At 37.0% G+C, this 18,111-nt stretch overlaps 1 protein-coding gene across 4 annotated transcripts in view; it reads left to right on the forward strand.

Moving 5' to 3' along the window:
* The window catches only part of LOC126370007 (sodium bicarbonate cotransporter 3), a 109,602-nt gene extending 93,635 nt beyond the window's left edge, over positions 1 to 15,967 (forward strand). For 2 of the 4 annotated variants that reach the window (XM_050014637.1, XM_050014631.1), the window contains 10 exons: positions 4,742 to 4,849; positions 8,896 to 9,378; positions 10,349 to 11,424; positions 11,501 to 11,629; positions 12,067 to 12,216; positions 12,302 to 12,967; positions 13,050 to 13,292; positions 13,635 to 13,834; positions 13,990 to 14,086; positions 15,485 to 15,967. In XM_050014637.1, the coding sequence (XP_049870594.1) occupies positions 4,742 to 4,849; positions 8,896 to 9,378; positions 10,349 to 11,424; positions 11,501 to 11,629; positions 12,067 to 12,216; positions 12,302 to 12,967; positions 13,050 to 13,292; positions 13,635 to 13,834; positions 13,990 to 14,086; positions 15,485 to 15,577 (3,245 nt within the window). In that variant the 3' untranslated portion in view covers positions 15,578 to 15,967. Of the gene's footprint in view, positions 1 to 4,741; positions 4,850 to 8,497; positions 8,555 to 8,895; positions 9,379 to 9,582; positions 9,700 to 9,859; positions 9,932 to 10,348; positions 11,425 to 11,500; positions 11,630 to 12,066; positions 12,217 to 12,301; positions 12,968 to 13,049; positions 13,293 to 13,634; positions 13,835 to 13,989; positions 14,087 to 15,484 lie in introns of those variants that run through there. The other 2 variants (XM_050014651.1, XM_050014642.1) reach the window with 2 other exon arrangements.
* Positions 15,968 to 18,111: the final 2,144 nt, after the last annotated feature.

Raw genomic sequence — 18,111 nt, forward strand, 5'->3', positions numbered from 1 at the left:
AAATTATGATTGCTAAATAAAGACAGATGACGAAAACCTTTTCATTTATTCTATTTAACTTATTTATTAATTTTAATCAAGAAAACGCAATAATAACTCCGACATTTTACCACGTTCTTCTATGACGTCACAGTGTCATTGTGGTGTCAATTCCATAGTAAACACAAAAAATTGTGTTTTGACGTTTAGTAAAGCGCTCCCCATTTGTCCGGCCAAGTGGTTAATGCCATCTGCAGCAAATCTAAAATAGTCAAAAAACATGTTTACTAAAAAGTAACTGATTTGACTAGTAGGATATTAACTAGCATGTCCAAACATGACTTCAAACTGATATGCCTTGATCACACCTGCCGAGTGGACGAGCGAGACAGTGCGCTCGGCCGAGTACTCGGTATGTATGAACGGTCACGAGTTCTAATATGTATACACTTTGAAACCATGTCACATTAACTTTTTGACAAATCAGAAATCAGAATCAGAAATCAGAATCATTTATTCACCGTAATTATCATAGATAAACTTGTTGAAGGTCAATGTAACATTTTTGAATTTACGTCATTTCGCAAGGTGTTATGGCTGAGGAGAAGAAATGACAAGAAACTGCAACAGCAACACATCTTTTAAAAACCAATGAGGATATACATTACAAGTTATTTAATAACTAGAGGAACACATTCAATACCAGACATTTTTATCATTTAGGTAGTCATTAATCTTATAATAAGCTTTTTTACATAAAGTAAGCTTCAGGTGAGCTTTAAATTTATTTTCTGACAAATTTAAAATATTATCTGGTATTTTATTGTAAATTAAACCGTAGTCTCATTAAATATCAAATATGATGGTGTGACAGGGTTCTAAAGTGGGTATATGATATTGCTCATGACTGAACATTACGACGAGTGCACGGCCGAGCGCTCGGCCAAGTTATTTGGCGAGATAGCTACTCGACCCCTCTTCTATTTGCTAGGCCGAGTATCCACTCCCGCGCTTCCCCGCACCACTCGGTGGGTGTGATCAAGCTAATAAAGTCGATTCAGTGGTAAGTATAGGCCCAAGCCTGGATTCAAATACGAATCCATTTAGGTTTTCAACTGCTTTTTTTTATGTTTTTTATTCGCTCCGAGTTCATTACAGAACCGATACTCAAGCGACAAAACCAAACAACCCCATATTATGCCATTGATGTTCATTCGTTTGAACGCTATAGTAAGGAGTGTGACGGAATGATGTAACGGATTGGAACAGTGGGTCGTGATTTCAGCTTCACTACTCCTGCTTAATCGGTCGTGTAGTCAACAACTCTAGAACCAAAATATCTAGTACTTAATAAATAAAAGAAAAAATACAAGGATGTTTGGGGTTTTCAATCAATCAATAATTCTTTATTGCCTTTACAATATACAGGATAGTAACAACCGGATAAAATAAGCTCTATAGGCTTTATTGCTAAACAGCAATTGTTGGGTATTCGTACAATATCAATCATTATTGAACGACCTCCGAGATCCTGGGTTCGATTCCCGGTGGGGACATATCACAAAAATTGCTTTTTGGTCCCTAGCATTAGCTACTTGGCCGGACAAATGGCGAGCGCTGAAGGCTCTCACCCGGTACAACGTTTAAGACAACAAGCCTGAGGGTGCCTAGTTGGGCGCGGCTATGTACTACCAAATTGTAGAGTCGGTATGAATGCACGTGTCAGCACAGTCGCTTTATGGTAATTTGTTAATGAAAGCACTCAGAGAGATATGCTGTCAAATTATTCCATCATTTGGGATTGCATTATTTTTTACCTGGAACCGCATATAGCATTAGCTACTTGCTAAGGTTAGTGATTATTTAGAAGATATGAATGTATGGGATTAAATGTCTGGGAACTGATATTAGACAGTCAAATTACTAAATTGGATAAAAATATTTTATGTTTTTTTAAAGAACGTCTAGGGCCCTGTGCCGAGGTTTTTCTTGCTGCTTCCTTTCCCCGGCTATACAGGTTGTGAGAAGCTGCAGTAGTTTTAGATGGACGAGACGTCCGGTATGTAAAAAATGACAAATAAAAATGTAACTGTGTTACTGAATAAAGATATATTTGAATTTGAACTAGAGCCAAGCCAGGAGAGAGTATAGGAGCCGCTCGAATGGCTTGCCGCTTGAGGGCTTCTGAAATATGTCGATAGTAAAGTTTAGCTTTAAAATGGGAAGTTAAAAACTGGAGCAGCTAGAAAATAATACAAAAACAAGCTGAATTATAGCTGTTAACGACGAGCAGTTCGAGAATGCATAAATAAGAAGTTTATGCGCATTAGAGTCGGCGTTCAAGTTAATACGATATGCAAAACTCGTAGCTGTTATGCATACATACTCTTGTCTGTATGGCTCTATCGGGGAAGAAAGCCGCAGAGATACGTATATAGAAAAGTAGGGAGTTTATGTATTACGCACTCATCGTCATTTCCTAGACATAAATGGGTCCCTAACTGTGGTCCCTAAATACTAAGTCACAACAACATACTTATTACTGTCCCAGACACTCATAAAATCGTAAACTATACACTGTTGTAATGAAGGTTAGGCGCAATGTAAGACATTGCCTATAACAGAGTATATAGACAGAGATTTCAGAATTTAGACTCTAACACTGTATTGAACAAAAATCGGTTCATATAAGTTATCCCCGAACAAACATAAAAAAATACGGTCGAATTGAGAACCTCCTATTTTTTTGAAGTCGGTAAAAACAGTATTTCTTACTTTTTATCACACAAAATTTGAAGACTGTTTATTTTTTTAAATTACTTACGTTTTTATATAACAAATTGTCATCTTATACAAATCTATTATTTATGAATGTCGAGTCCAATAAAGACCATTCTATAAAATAAGTAAGTACTTACCTACATTTTGTTCTTATTTAAAACTTTGTTGGTCAAATTTCAATCTACTTACGCCTAAACTTTTCACTCGTAATTCAGTTTTATTAAGTATTTTTTTACCAAACGATTCCATTTAATCAACTTTAACAAGTTTTAATTGAAAACCGATAGGTAATCAAGTGAACTGAAAGCGTAATTATCAGGCTATATATTGGCCAATAAACCGTAATTGACGAAGCGATGGATGACTAAGTAACGCTTAATTAAAAGCTACATCGATTGGCATTCAAGAGTTAGGCCCTGCAACGTAAGTTGCTCAAGGCACGCCTCGCGACATGTATCGCGTCTGCTTCGACCAACAGACAGACATTTAAAACACATAAAAAATAGGTAAGTAGGTATATATATCCGCAGTGGCGCAGCGTGGATATACATATGGTCACGAGCATTAATGTGTATACACTTTAGTACCATGTCACATTAACTTTTTTGAAAAATTGAACTGTAAGTCTCATTAAATGTCAAATATGTTAGTGCTACAGAGTCCTAAAGTGGGTACATTATATTGCTCATGACTGTATATACATAAACTCACGCCTCTAATGGGCAGAGCCTTATGGTGAAATGGGATCAGCGTATCGCCCATAACAATGTCCAACATGTCAAAAAAGCCCTGTCTGACTTCCCCGGTAGACAAGGAGTTGAACGAGTTCTGATTTTTATTCGCTCCCAGCTAACGTAGAAGAGCGTGGTTAGTGGAATATACTCCGTACCACCTCTGGTAGATTTTGGGGAGGCCTGTGAATCAGAAACAATAATACAAGATTATTAAGGCACATAGGGGAATAAGGTACTTACATTGTTTTTGAGTAAGTGAGCGGAGTACTAACTAGTCTACGTGTTATCTGCATAGACTAGCTTATGCTGCATCTATTGATCGACGCGTTAAATGTCGCGTCGCGCGTGACATCGTAACTCATGCAGAGGCTACATCAGGCCGGATTCATAAATAATGCATTTTTTTCCTCAACGCTTCGTTTATGTTAAAAGCCACGTTGCCATGGTTTCGGCACGAGTTGCGAAATGGGACTCAAATGGGAAATAGCTATTTAGCGACAAAGCCATGAAGTCCAGTGTAGTTACATCATTTACCTGCCTATTGTAATTATTATAGGCAGGCAATATCTTTAAACTTAAAGTTATTTTTACCTACGGCGAAGGGTTATCTTTTTGACCGCTGTTTGATCATTATTTAAACGATTGTACTGTGGAGGATTACCTAGGTGATTAGGTTAGGTTAGGATAGCAAGGAGCGTTTGAAACCATTTTTTTAAGGCATACTGTATGGAACAAATCGTAATACATAGGCACTATATGTAACCATTAGTACTTGAGATTTCGCCAATCGCCCGTGTGGAGTTTGGATATAAAGACTATTAGAGTACCATGCAATTTTATTGGATCAAAATAAGCCCGTATCAAGCTCCTATCACACATCATTACTTACACATACAAATCTATAATATAAGGAAGCAAGAAAAGTGTGTCAGGCTAGATCGAGGCAAATGGATTTCATAGTCTCTGCTTACCCCAGCGGGAAATAGGCGTAAGTTTATGTATGTATATATTTCTAACCTGTAAATGAAAATAAGCGAAAGGTCTCTGACTCACTCATCACGAAATCTCGGAAACTATAAACGCGAGAAGTCTAAAATTTTGCGAAATTCAATCCCTAAAAAGCGTGGCATACTTTGTGTAAATCCTATTCCCGCGACTTTACTCGCGTGTAACAGCTACTTAATATTATTATAATTAAATGTCAATATTATAATTATAAATAAATAAATTATTGTCATCGTTCGCAGGTCACCGAGCGCACACGGTGTTCGTGGGAGTGCACGTGCCCACGCGCAGACATTCCCACCGCAAGCACAAGCACCACCACCGCAACGGAGACAAGGAAGATCGACCTGGTTAGTATCGCCAACTATCATGTATACAACACTAATGTCTAGTTCACACCTGCTGAATGAGAAATTCCACTTGATATTGACTCAGAATCATGGTCTGAGTCATCCCTATAAGTTTTCATTACGGTGTCACTAATAACCGTACGTACCGCATCGCAACAAATACTGAGGAGGGTGATTCAGCTCATGATTAAGTTAATATCAAGTAGAATATTCCGTCGCGAAGGTATGAAACTGAAAATAATAAAAAGAAACACTAAAATTTTCATAACTTTTGCGACGGAAAATTCCACTTGATATTAACTCAGAATCACGGTCTGAACCGTCCCTGCAGCTTTCAGGACGGTGTCGCTAATACTCTGTAGTATAGCTGCAACACTAATGTCTGGGTCACACGTACCGAATCAGAAATACTGTGCACTCGGACAAAGATAAATAATGTACTATGTAAACCAGACATACTATAAAAGTTGCCAGCATAATACGCAAAAGCAGGTCGACAGCGGCGAGTGATTGGTACTACGTGCTAACATTATCATAATAAGGTTATAATAACACGACAATAGATGGCACCTATTTCCATAGAAAATGGAACAGAACGTAAATAATCGCGTATGCGCATGCCACGCCATCTATTTATAATTAAATGTATTAATAATAACCGTTATAAATTATATTATGTTTCAAATACATTATACAATACAATACAAATACGACTCATACTGAGCGAGGTCCTTTTATTCTGGACTCCACCGCAGATGATCGGTCCGTCAGTGCGTTTAGAATACTTAGTTTTATTTAATAAAAAATAAATAATAATAATAATTGGTTTCCGTGTGGTTTCTGTCCTGTGTTAAATGTAATGTACCTGTCTGTCTGTGTCTGTGGTGTCCGGAAGTAATAAATGTTTCTTTCTTTCTTTCTTTCAAATATACTTATTTGCACACAACATACAAAACAAGTTTTACACAAAACATATACGAAAGATAAAGTACAATCTCAGCCTTATTGCTAAGCAGAAATTTCTTCCAGGCAACCAGTGGTAAAAAAGAAACATTTATCAAAGAAAGCAATAAAAAGTGAGCTTTAGGTGTTTCTAACACTACTGTGAGATAGATGGAAACGTTTATAATTAAATGAACACAGCCTGTATATGCGTCCCACTGATAAATACAGGACTAAGGACCCCGATACCGACCCCGCCGGCGTGGTCGACGATTTCCCTCATTCAGCGCTTATCGCTATCGACCCACTAGGGTCGATTAATACTTTCAAATATTTTTCCTCTCAGACGACGCCCTGAGCCGAGGTTCGCGCCCAACTGGGCACCCTGATCAGGCCTGTTGTCTTAAACGTTGTACCGGGTGAGAGCCTTCAGCGCTCCCCATTTGTCCGGCCAAGTAGTTAATGCCATCTGCGGCAAATCTACAATAAGTCACGTCAAAAAAAAAATACAGGACTGTTGGTAAAGAAGGTAAGGGCTTTATCAACTTCTACGTACTATCTATAAGAAATTACGGTCAATTCACAATTCCTAAGTTTCTATTTGAATTAATGTTACGTAACCAAAGATATCACGCGGGGACGCTTGAACACAAACATAAAGAAAATTATTCTAACAAAGTTTCTTTTGATCTTTACATTGTAGTCTTTATGACGCACGAACTCAGAGATAAAATTAGCATCTACACACAAGCAACTCGTTAAGCTTTTGAAGCACAAAATATAAGTACAATTTGTATTATTACTTATTTAACAAATGACATACGAATACTATTATGCAGAGTGTTAGAGACATCGTAACGAGAACTTTGAGGGTAGATTCAGGTCATGATTCTGAGTTGATATCCAGTGGAATTTTCCGTTTCAAAAGTATAGAACGAAAAATAATTAAAAAAACACAAAAAAAAACGTAAATTTTCCGACTGAAAATTGCACTTAATATCAACTCAGAATCATGGTCTGAACTATCCCCCTCAGTATTCGTTACGGTGTCACTAACACTCATACCTACTTGTATGGCTACCTGTTTCTACTTGTACGGTCACGAGCATTAATATGTATACACTTTAGTACCATGTCACATTAACTTTTTTGACAAATTGAACTGTAAGTCTCACTAAATGTCAAATATGTTAGTGCGACAGAGTCCTAAAGTGGGTACATTATATTGCTCATGACTGTTCGGGGTGTTAGTGACATCGTAACGAATACTGAGCTCATTATTCTGAGTTAATATCAAGTGGAATTTTCTATCGCAAAAGTATAGAATTGAAAATAAGTAATTAAAAAAAAAATTGCGACGGAAAGTTCCAATTAATATTAACTCAGAATCATGGTCTGAATCATCCCCCTTAGTATTCGTTGAAAGATATGTCGGGCCTGGGTGTAATAACAAGCAATTTGGTTAAAGTCCGTGAAATTGGAGGGTTAAACTAAAAAGACGTTGGACAGCGCCATCTCTATGTTTATTAGGTAATGTGGCCCAAAATGTCCCTCATTGAATTTAATAAAAGTCACGGATACTGTTGACCATGAACATTGGCCTCTTGTCTCTATAAGAAAGGACACAAAAGTATAGCCCATGTAACTCTCCATCAGGGGATAATAGGGTCAAATGGAAAAGGATAGTGTGTACTTCAGAATATACTTATTGGGTACAGTTACCTGAATCCATTGTGCTATGGTGTGGCGTATGAGGTTAAATTCCGAAGTAAATTAATTTAATACACGGATAATGAGTAAAATTAGGAGTTAATATTATTGTGAGAGTATCTAAAAGTTCTAAAATGTGGAAAATAAAAAAAAGAAAAAACCTTCTGACTCGGTTAAAAATATGAATAAAATTGTGACGAGTCACTAACGTCAGGCCGGTCATACTAAACCTACATTTATACCGAACCTGTCATCATGAGCCCAATACTCAATCTCTAAACCACAGAGGCCGTTCGAATCCCGGGACATATCACAAAAATCACTATGTGGTTTTGTAAGAGCACTGCAGGCTAAGATGATTTGTTCTTCGGAGGACACCAACCGGAATTCGAACCCGGGACCTCCGGATCATGAGCCCACCCGCTCAACTACTAGACCACCGAGTCCATCATAATTTTCCTTAGTTACTTAATTGTAATTACTTCGTAATATGTAAATAAACCAAAGGAAATAAATACCTATATGATATATTTATCAAATATGAAGTCCCTGATAATTGTATATGCACACACGTAGCTGTGATTAGCTTGGCCATCAGACATCGCAATCAGTTTCCCGATGCTAACATTCCCTTGCTAAATATCTTTACTGTGAATATTACGGCCTATCTACACCATTCAAGGCGATATTGTAATTTCTTGCACGCCTACAAGGCAGAGCATGCTGAACTTAATAATATTTCTCCACATCCTGTATTATATGATGACCATGTTTTAGTAAATAAACGTATCTGTATCTGATAGACAACTTCATACATAATTGATCAGGACACATGTAGGTATTAGGAACCCGTGAACATGAAATCGATACACGTTTCCTTACTTGTTTATTAATACCTTCAATTATCAGTGAAACCCCTCTTAGGAAAGACACGTGTTGTTTCGTTATTAAGGTCTGTACCCGTAAAATATCAAGCGTGATCATTCCAATTCATAGGCCCAGCAATAATGGCTCGAGTTAGAAGACTGAGTGTAACAGACGATGGAGAGACATGTAAGACATCCAAATAGACGTAAATTTTATCTTCTCTCAACTTCCTTTTATACGCGGCTTTATCATCACCTAGCATGAAACGACTCATCAATTTATCCGTGTTTATAAGATTCAACTTCTTTCGATTATTGTCTCTTCTTATGTTATGTGTAGGTATTACCATCATTCGCATGTCCATACGTTACTATTGCTTCATCACAATAGTTTCTTATTACGTATTTTTATTCTGTAGGTTGTACTGACCATGTTGTTCATAGTACCTAGTATTTTGTTAATGTTACCTTTTCACGCGTAAACATCGTTTAGTGAGTATTTGTCTAATAATATTTTATATTTTCCAGTAACACCACCAGCGCAAAGAGTACAGTTTATTCTTGGCGAGGATTTGGACGATGCTACTCTTGAATCTCACCCACTTTTCTCCGAAATGGAGGAGTTGGTCAAAGAGGGCGACGAGCTAGAATGGAAAGAAACAGCTCGATGGATCAAATTCGAGGAAGACGTCGAAGAAGGCGGCAACAGGTGGTCGAAGCCACATGTTGCAACACTGTCCTTACATTCTCTATTCGAGCTTCGAAGCCTTATCCTAAATGGATCGGTCATTCTTGACATGGACGCGAATTGCCTTGAACAAGTTGCTGACAATGTACTAGATAATATGGTAGCTGATGGTTGCCTTGGGTACGATAGCAGGGAAAAGGTTAAGGATGCACTTTTGAGAAAACATAGACATCAACATGAGAGGCGACATCACAACAATATGTCAAGGTTACCACTCATAAGGTCATTAGCTGATATTGGGAGGAACCATTCGTCTTGCAAAAGTGAGTCTGACACATTATTTTTTAACCTAATATTTATTTTACCACCTTTACAGCAAGTTATATATTCAACCAAAATAAAAATACTAATTTTATATAATAAAGCGATACAGTACACACTTTCGACAAAGTCTACATGAAAACTCAACTATAAAGGTCCTAAGTTCAGCATCAGAGTACTAAAGACATGTGACGGTGTTCCGTCAGATTTCCAGGAGGGCTCTCAACGCTCTAGCTCAAGGAGTTGTCGGGGGTCCACTTCGTCTCCTCAAACCGCCCTCCTGCAGGCTGCCGATGCCAGAGGCTCTTACCTAGCCGTGCCAGGTCAAAGCGTGAGCCTTTCACTTGTGTTACACACGCTCACTAAACTCACGCCCTGTGACCCTCACTAAATGCACCAGATGGCTCCTAAACTTTATATATTGATGTAACGCTAGATGTAAGATTGTCGCTAAGATGATCAATATTCACGTTGTAATTACAGTGGAAGAAGGCGGAACCAGTGGAAACTCCCACAAAGGAGAATTCAGTCGTTTCCTAGGCATCCCCACCGCGGGTAACCGCTCCTTCAATAATCAACGTTATTTCTTCTTTAATCTTTCTTTTTAATTCTCTCTCGTCTTTGATGTCATTAGGTTTTGAAAATTATATCTGTTCCATGTTAATGCCTGTAACAGCGCTACGTTATTAGTGATTCTGCTATATATTAGCTTTCGCTCATGCTTTTTCAATGTTCTAGTTTTTATTTCCCGTTTGCGAAGACACCATTAAAATTAAAAAATACTTTAGCACTCAAAAAGTCACCTTATCACGTTTAAATAAGGTAGAAATACACGTACCATATAGTTCACAAACTATATTAAATTATTTTATAACGTTTCTGCACTATATTTGTATTTTTAATGTTGTATGCTTTTAAATTGTACCGTACATATTTTCACTGTATGAATCTACTCAAAATAAACATTTCCAGGTGGTGCACCAGATGAAGGCATGGTAAAAAGTCCGAGCAGTATCTCGATGCATAGAAATCATAGTACAGGGGATTTGCCAATGAATGGGGACATAAATCATAAGAGTAATACAAACTTTATGAGGAAGATTCCACATGGCGCAGAAGCGTCTAATATATTGGTTGGAGAAGTAGATTTTCTTGAAAAGACGCTATCAGCTTTCGTAAGGCTAAAAACGGCTACGATAATGGGTGATTTAACTGAGGTCCCTGTACCGACTCGATTTATGTTCGTACTACTTGGCCCGCCAAACAGCAACTCAAGCTTTCACGAAATCGGTCGGGCAATGGCCACATTAATGTCGGATGAAATATTTCATGAGGTAGCTTATCGGGCTAAGAAAAGAGATCACTTACTAGCAGGTATTGATGAGTTTTTGGACGCTGTGACAGTGTTACCTCCAGGGGAATGGGACCCGGCTATTCGTATTGAGCCTCCTGCTGCCATTCCTTCGCAAGATCCTCGCAAACGTCCTAATGATATCCATCCAAAAGAAGAGCCAGATGAAGAGGAGGAAGATCAGAAACAAAGGGAAGAATCAGGACTGGCCAGGACGGGCGTACTTTTCGGGGGTTTAATGAATGATCTTAAGCGAAAAGCTCCATGGTATTGGTCAGATTTCAAAGACGCACTAGCATTACAATGCGTGGCATCATGGATTTTTCTATACTTTGCATGTCTATCACCTATAATTACGTTTGGAGGATTACTGGGAGAGGCCACGGGGAAAAATATGGCAGCAATGGAATCACTCATATCAGGATTTGTTTGTGGTATGGGATATGGATTCTTTTCAGGGCAGCCACTAACGATATTAGGTTCAACAGGTCCAGTGTTAGTATTTGAGACCATAGTATTCGAATTTTGCAAGCAGATTGGCTGGGACTACATGTCCTTTAGGTTTTGTATAGGTACTTGGACTGCAGTGATTCTGATCACATTAGTCGCAATAGACGCGAGCGCATTCGTTTGCTACATCACAAGATTCACTGAAGAAAATTTTGCGACATTGATAGCGTTCATATTTATTTACAAGGTAATCTTTGTCATTTATTGGTAAATTCTTTTTTACATTTATAATTTTAGCTCGAGCTAATATTGTTTTCTTTTAGGCTGTAGAAAACGTCATTTCTATTGGCAAGAAGTATCCACTCAATTACGAGTGTTACTGTTTACCAAGTAATTACTCTAGAGTGCCCGAGCACTTTAATTGGACGGCTATTGACAAGGCCTCATGCCAGGTACTGTACTTCATAACCTCATGTATTCGTATTTATTTGTAATTGTGTACCTATATTGGTACATAAGCTCACACCAAACAAGTAATCAGAAGACAATTTGTAGACACTTTGAACACGAAGTTCTCATCGGCCCATCGCCATAATAGTCTATCATGTTAGAGAGGATACAGTTCCGTTTCTCTGTCGGTTTTACGATAAGTCTGGGAAGATAAGCGGTTGACCGCGTTTTATGTTTACCACCTCTATTCACCTGGGAGGTTAGCTAAATTACAAACGATTATGACAATCTACAGTGACAATGACCTTATGTCAACCCCATAAAATAATATATTGTCATAATCGTCTGCGACTTGGCTAAGGCCCCTGATACTCTAAGTGCGTGATCATCGACGACATTGCAGTACGTCAATCATACACAATCGATGTTATTATTTCAGCTTTACAACGGAACTTTAGCCGGTGGGGGGTGCGACACCAAAGTTTATGTGCCAGATGTTTTCTTGATGTCCATAATCCTCTTTTTGGGCACATTCATAATATCGGTCATTCTAAAAGATTTCAAGAACTCTCTTTTCTTTCCTTCGAAGGTAATATTTCCTTTCATTTCTTTTTATCCGTGATAAAAAAATAAAAATGTGTATGATGTTTATGCCAAAAATCCTTAAATTTCAGGTTCGACAGATCATCAGCGACTTCTCTGTCATCATCGCAATATTATCGATGTCATTCCTAGATTACAAAGTAGGAGTAAAGACACCAAAATTGGAAGTGCCATCGGAATTCAAACCGACTTTGCCATCAAGAAACTGGGTCATAACTCCTTTTAATGGAAACCCAATGTGGTCTGCGATTGTTGCAATATTACCAGCATTACTAGGTACTATATTGATATTCATGGATCAGCAAATTACGGCTGTTATCGTCAATCGCAAAGAGAATAAGTTGAAAAAAGGATGCGGATATCATCTTGACTTATTCATTCTGGCTATACTAATACAAGTATGTTCGATTATGGGGTTACCGTGGTTTGTAGCAGCTACAGTATTGAGCATCAATCACGTGAATTCCCTAAAAGTTGAATCGGAATGCGCTGCTCCCGGAGAGAAACCCCGGTTTCTTGGAGTTCGAGAGCAAAGAGTGACCCATATTTTGATATTTTTAACCATAGGTTGTTCAGTCTTATTGACACCTGTGTTGAGACACATCCCAATGCCTGTCCTGTTCGGCGTTTTTCTTTACATGGGAGTAGCCTCACTAAAGGGATTACAGTTCTTCGACCGCATTTTGATCATGTTTATGCCACAAAAATATCAACCGGATCATATGTTCTTGAGACAGGTAAGGGAAGTTAAATAATAAATGAGGAAGCATACACATCTACTGATAACTGTAGCATTGATTTACATTTGGTAATTTTTAGGTACCAATACGACGCGTTCATGTTTTCACTGCCATACAGTTGACTTGCCTGGTCTGCCTCTGGGTGATCAAGTCGTTTTCGATGACATCTATACTATTCCCGCTGATGTTGGTAGTGATGATCGGCATCAGAAAGTCTCTGGATCTGTTCTTCACCCGACGGGAACTCAAGATATTGGATGACGTCATGCCGGAGATGACGAAAAGGAACCAGGACGAGTTGCGCGAGCTCGGCAGCGCTGAGGTGGGATGGCATGCCAAGATATCACGTCTCTGCCGTCGGAACTGAACTCATACTCCAATCATTTCTTCCTCCCGCCATCCGCTATTTGCGAGTAGTCTTTATTTTTGTTTTCCACGCAGTTGCTGATCTACGAAATAAATTCAGTGTTAAGTTTACACACCTGTATTTTATTTTGCCATCGCATTTGGTTTCCTCACCTTTTCTTTGTCACCATAGTAATGCTGATACAAAACAGCATCATCATAAAAGTAAGTAGACTACATTAGCAAATTTCAATGCACAATATGTAATTTAAGATGTATGCATACTTGACTTTTGAGATTTTAGGTATTTTCTTTGTAGGACACCAATAAAGGGAATCCTCCGCCATACGAGGAAAATCTTCAAATTCCGCTAATCAATGGAAATATCATGAATATACCGTTGACGTCAATAAACATATCAGAGGAGGTAAATAAGACTGGGATTTGGAAGCAGGTCAACAACAGCAATAAAGTAAAGAAAAATGATAAAGATTCGAAAACTAAAACTGGAAAGAAGACGTGAGTAAATGAATATCATTTTAATGAGCCTCACTGAGCACTTACATTTATATTTTTTGCACAGAAATCCTTTAAATAATCTATTAAGCGACTTTATTTCCGTCTTCTGTATTTCGTAAAGTAATAAGTTTAGAATAAGATTGTAAATTTTCTAGAAACAAACATAAGAAGCTATCGAAAACCGCACAATCGGAGATAGAACGCAGGCTGTCGACGATGGATGAAGTAGAGGAGGATGACCCTTCAATAAAGGTGTGCATTAGTGACACCAAGTTTTGATCTCGAGGCATGAGCCCGTCGACCCCATGTGATATTGCCAAGGACACGCATGGCATGACTGAGGCACCGCATGCTGGCAAACCCTTCTTAGTCCTAGCACTTAGTAGATAGGTCTACACACATCCTTATTCTGGCTCATTAGATAAACAGGAAGATATAAATTCGATCCTTGATACGGCAATCTTGAAAGTTTGCACCAAAGTTTTATGTGAATGTAAATTTCCCAGAGTCAAAATCAGAAATATGTTGTTCTCATTGTTTTATGGATTTTTTTAGTACCATGATTTATAAAATTGTTGTTAGAACTTATAACGAATTTAATTGTGGTTTAAGTCAAGTTTGAGAGTGTCCTGAATTTGAGGCATAAATGTGTCCAATGTTTTGTTGAAATTTTAGACAAGTTTTTTTTCTGAAAATAAGTAGAATTTAGTACCTATAAGTGTATTTCGTGTGTAGCTAACTTTTAATAGACTTTTTGTAAGTAGAACAAGCGTAGAATATTGAATATTGTATAAATTAAAAGAAGAGCGGTAAAACTTATGATGTAAGTAGTTTTTAGATTCTTGTAGTATGTCTATCGATGTTGTGTTATTTGTTTTTCAATGTTATTGACCAGTCTTTAGAGCACACCTTAAAAAGCTTTAGCTTCCAATCCTGATTCGAATTTTGATCTTAGGTTCGAAATAATAGAATGCTTTTGTTGCTGTGATGACTGGCCCATTATCCAATTTGTATTTACTATTTTTTCAGCACTCTATCTGTATCACCTCTATCATTTGACTTATCTATCTCTTCTGCCTTACCTTTTAAATACTTAATTTCCTAAATGTTTCTATGTAATGTTAAAGCTTTTATTAGTCTCGACTGGGTAATTATTCTCTTTCTTCTATATATTTCTATGTTCGTTGAATTTATTAATGTAGCAATGATTATATTTTGTAATTATATGCATGACGTCGTTATGTTAATGCTTTATGTAACTTTGCAAAGTGACATTTTAAGGATATATTCGGTGTTCAAATAGACATAATGCGCCCAAAGGAACATACAATATCAGAATAAGTACAGCACACTCACATCTTTCTAATCGGGAGAAGGAAAAAACACCTTCGGTAGTTAAGCCCAACCTACGTATTCGTAACTATGTCCAACGAAAAAGAAATATTTTTTTTTTTATTAAACTGTTACAGACATTTGTTACTTTTAATAAAATCTGTGCCTCTATACAGAATGTTTATTTTCTAAAATAATAGTAATCCTTATTGATGAAAGTAAACCCACTTTGTTCTACCAGAATCTGATACAGTTATACATGTTACAAGGACGCCCACTCTAAAACCTCCTGTACATTGTCCTCTGAATGATTTCCAGAGCGACATCGTGCGGCGCAAGGAGTCTTGGAGCGGAGGTTTAAAAAAAAGTGATTCTAGAAAAAATAGTACGTCTGCTGAAACCTCGGTCTAAGCTTAATCTAGCCCTAGCCTCAGATACTGGGAATTATATTGGAGAAGACTGGTAAAAGCGAGAAAATTAAATTATAAATTGTTTCAAGACCTTGCGTTTTCAATCTCCTTTTCAATCGTTTATTTAAATCTTCATCGAGGTTATCTAACTTTTCTATGTGTTTGGTCTGAAAATTAAAGATATTTCCCAGTATTTGGTGGTAATCTTATGTCGACTCTACACATCCCTGAATTTGGAACTTATGCGGATAATGGTGCTAATTCCTGTAAACACCATCTAGTTTTGTCTTAAGTTATATCTGTCATTTTCTTATCCGCCGAAAAGGAAAGGAACGGGTAATCGACAAGCATAAAATTTATGGAACACACGTCAATTTTAAGCACAAATCTAAAACAATGATATATCTTTTTTTTAAAAAACAACAGTCTAAAAATTTTACACTGGCCAATAACCCGACAGAATTATGTTGACAGGACTCGTCAACATAATTCAAAAAATCAAAGAATCAAAAAGGTATCTCGCTTGCATACCAGCGAGATACCTTTTTGATTCGCACGGGTTATTCATTCATTTACTCATTCTTCCTAAAATTAAGAGCTGTCAATCATCCGTCCCTTTCCTTTTCGGTAGATAAGAAAATGACAGGTATAACTTAAAGTAAAATTAGGAGGTGTCTCCAGGAATCGGGGCCAATGCTATCTTATATTATTTTGATATTTGTAAAACTTGGTAGATTTATGCCATTCTTTCGCCGATTTTAATTTGTGAAACATAGTGGGTACTATTTTAGTGTTGACAATCTAATGTCAAGCTTTGTCCACCTGAATCGACATCATTAGGCATAAGTACTTCATATTACAGTACACCGGTCCACATTCTTAAAACTTGGTAATTACCAACTAAGTACCTATTTTTAGGGGTGTGTAGGGTATTTTAGATAGCTTTCTATAACCATTGTTCCCGCTTTTGTACAGTCTGTGTAAGTATGTATTTTTGTTACCTATACTTAGCTAGAGAGTCGGTGTAAATCTCGTCTAGTAAGGGAATCTTTTTTTAATGGATAATGCACAAAATATTTTAGAACTGTTAGAAGTAAGGACCCAATATAGTCGGCCTGAATGTTTAGCCACTGTGTTTAACGTATTTAGCAACTATGATTCAAGAATATTATTTTGTATCGGAATATAGAGAAAACATAGGAATGTACTTTTGAAATTGCTTATTACAAATAAAATTCAAGGGATCTATTATCTTTAAAATAGGTTAAAAGGACTTTTCTGCATAGGATGTTATTTCCTGAACGACTATAACAACATTTTCGATATATTTTTAACTCACTCTTTCAGAGAAGACTTCCAATCCGGCTAAGTTTTATCAAGAATAAGAAAAATAAAGAGAGTCCATACTATTTCATATTCATTTATTTTTTATTATATACCTAATCATTCACTCTTCACGTCAAGAACTATGTCGCCCAACTGCCAATAATCTGGGCCGTTCAATGATTGTTTCAAAAATTCACAATATTTTATCTGAAACAGATAAACGATTTTATTTGTAATAATATAGTATAAATTATTTATCTATTATTACGTCTAAGTAAGTACTAAAACTTAAGTTATTTTATGACTATAAATCATTTCATAGACAATTTGTGTGTACTCTCTAATGTATGTTTAATAAGAGCTTTGTAAGTATAATGAATTGATGACTATGAGTGCTGTGTCAAATCATTTTCTATCTGTCCCTTACTAATGTTTTCGGTCATTAATTTATTTATTTTGAATTGTATACTTACTCACCGTAAAATACTTAATGATAATTATGGTTACCTATTGCGTTAGAATGGAACCTTCATTCCTATTTATACTTACTTACTTCACACTTATTACTTAAGTTTTAGTTTTAAAAAATACAAATGAAAAGAATACCTACGCTTAGCAGATTATTTGCCAGAGGGTTAAATTAAAGACGGAAATATGGCTCACCAACTATCACGTTAGTCGATAGAGCAACGCGTTCCCCATTGCGTTGATCTAACAGAAAGAGTATGGGTACTTTTCTGTTCATCTTACTGTTCATCTTGCGGTGGATGTACCGGTGACTACCCCATTTGGGACAGAGTCGTGAGCGGCTGCGAATGTGATTGTAAATTAATTATGTACCTACGGAAACTCTATCGCTAGAAATTAATCATTTTCTGTATAATTTTACGTCCTTTATAACTTCAACTAGTTACCATTTAATGATGCAAAAAATAGTAAATAAGTAGAATAGGTCTTAGGGTGCTTACTGCTGAAGCGGAGCGGTGCAGAGCGAAGCAGAGACTCCGCTTCGCTCCACTTTCGTGGGAACACACCTTTACACGCGAGAGTAAAACGAAGTGCCAATAGAATAACACCACTAGATACTAGATGTAAACGTAATTATTTAATCTGTGGTAATTATTAGCAGTGCCCTATTGTAATAAGGCCAATATATTTGACTAACAAATAGGTGGTAGACTTTTTGTTACTTATGCCATGACATTTAGA

This window comes from Pectinophora gossypiella, chromosome 1 (assembly GCF_024362695.1).
Source record: "Pectinophora gossypiella chromosome 1, ilPecGoss1.1, whole genome shotgun sequence".
Taxonomy (NCBI): domain Eukaryota; kingdom Metazoa; phylum Arthropoda; class Insecta; order Lepidoptera; family Gelechiidae; genus Pectinophora; species Pectinophora gossypiella.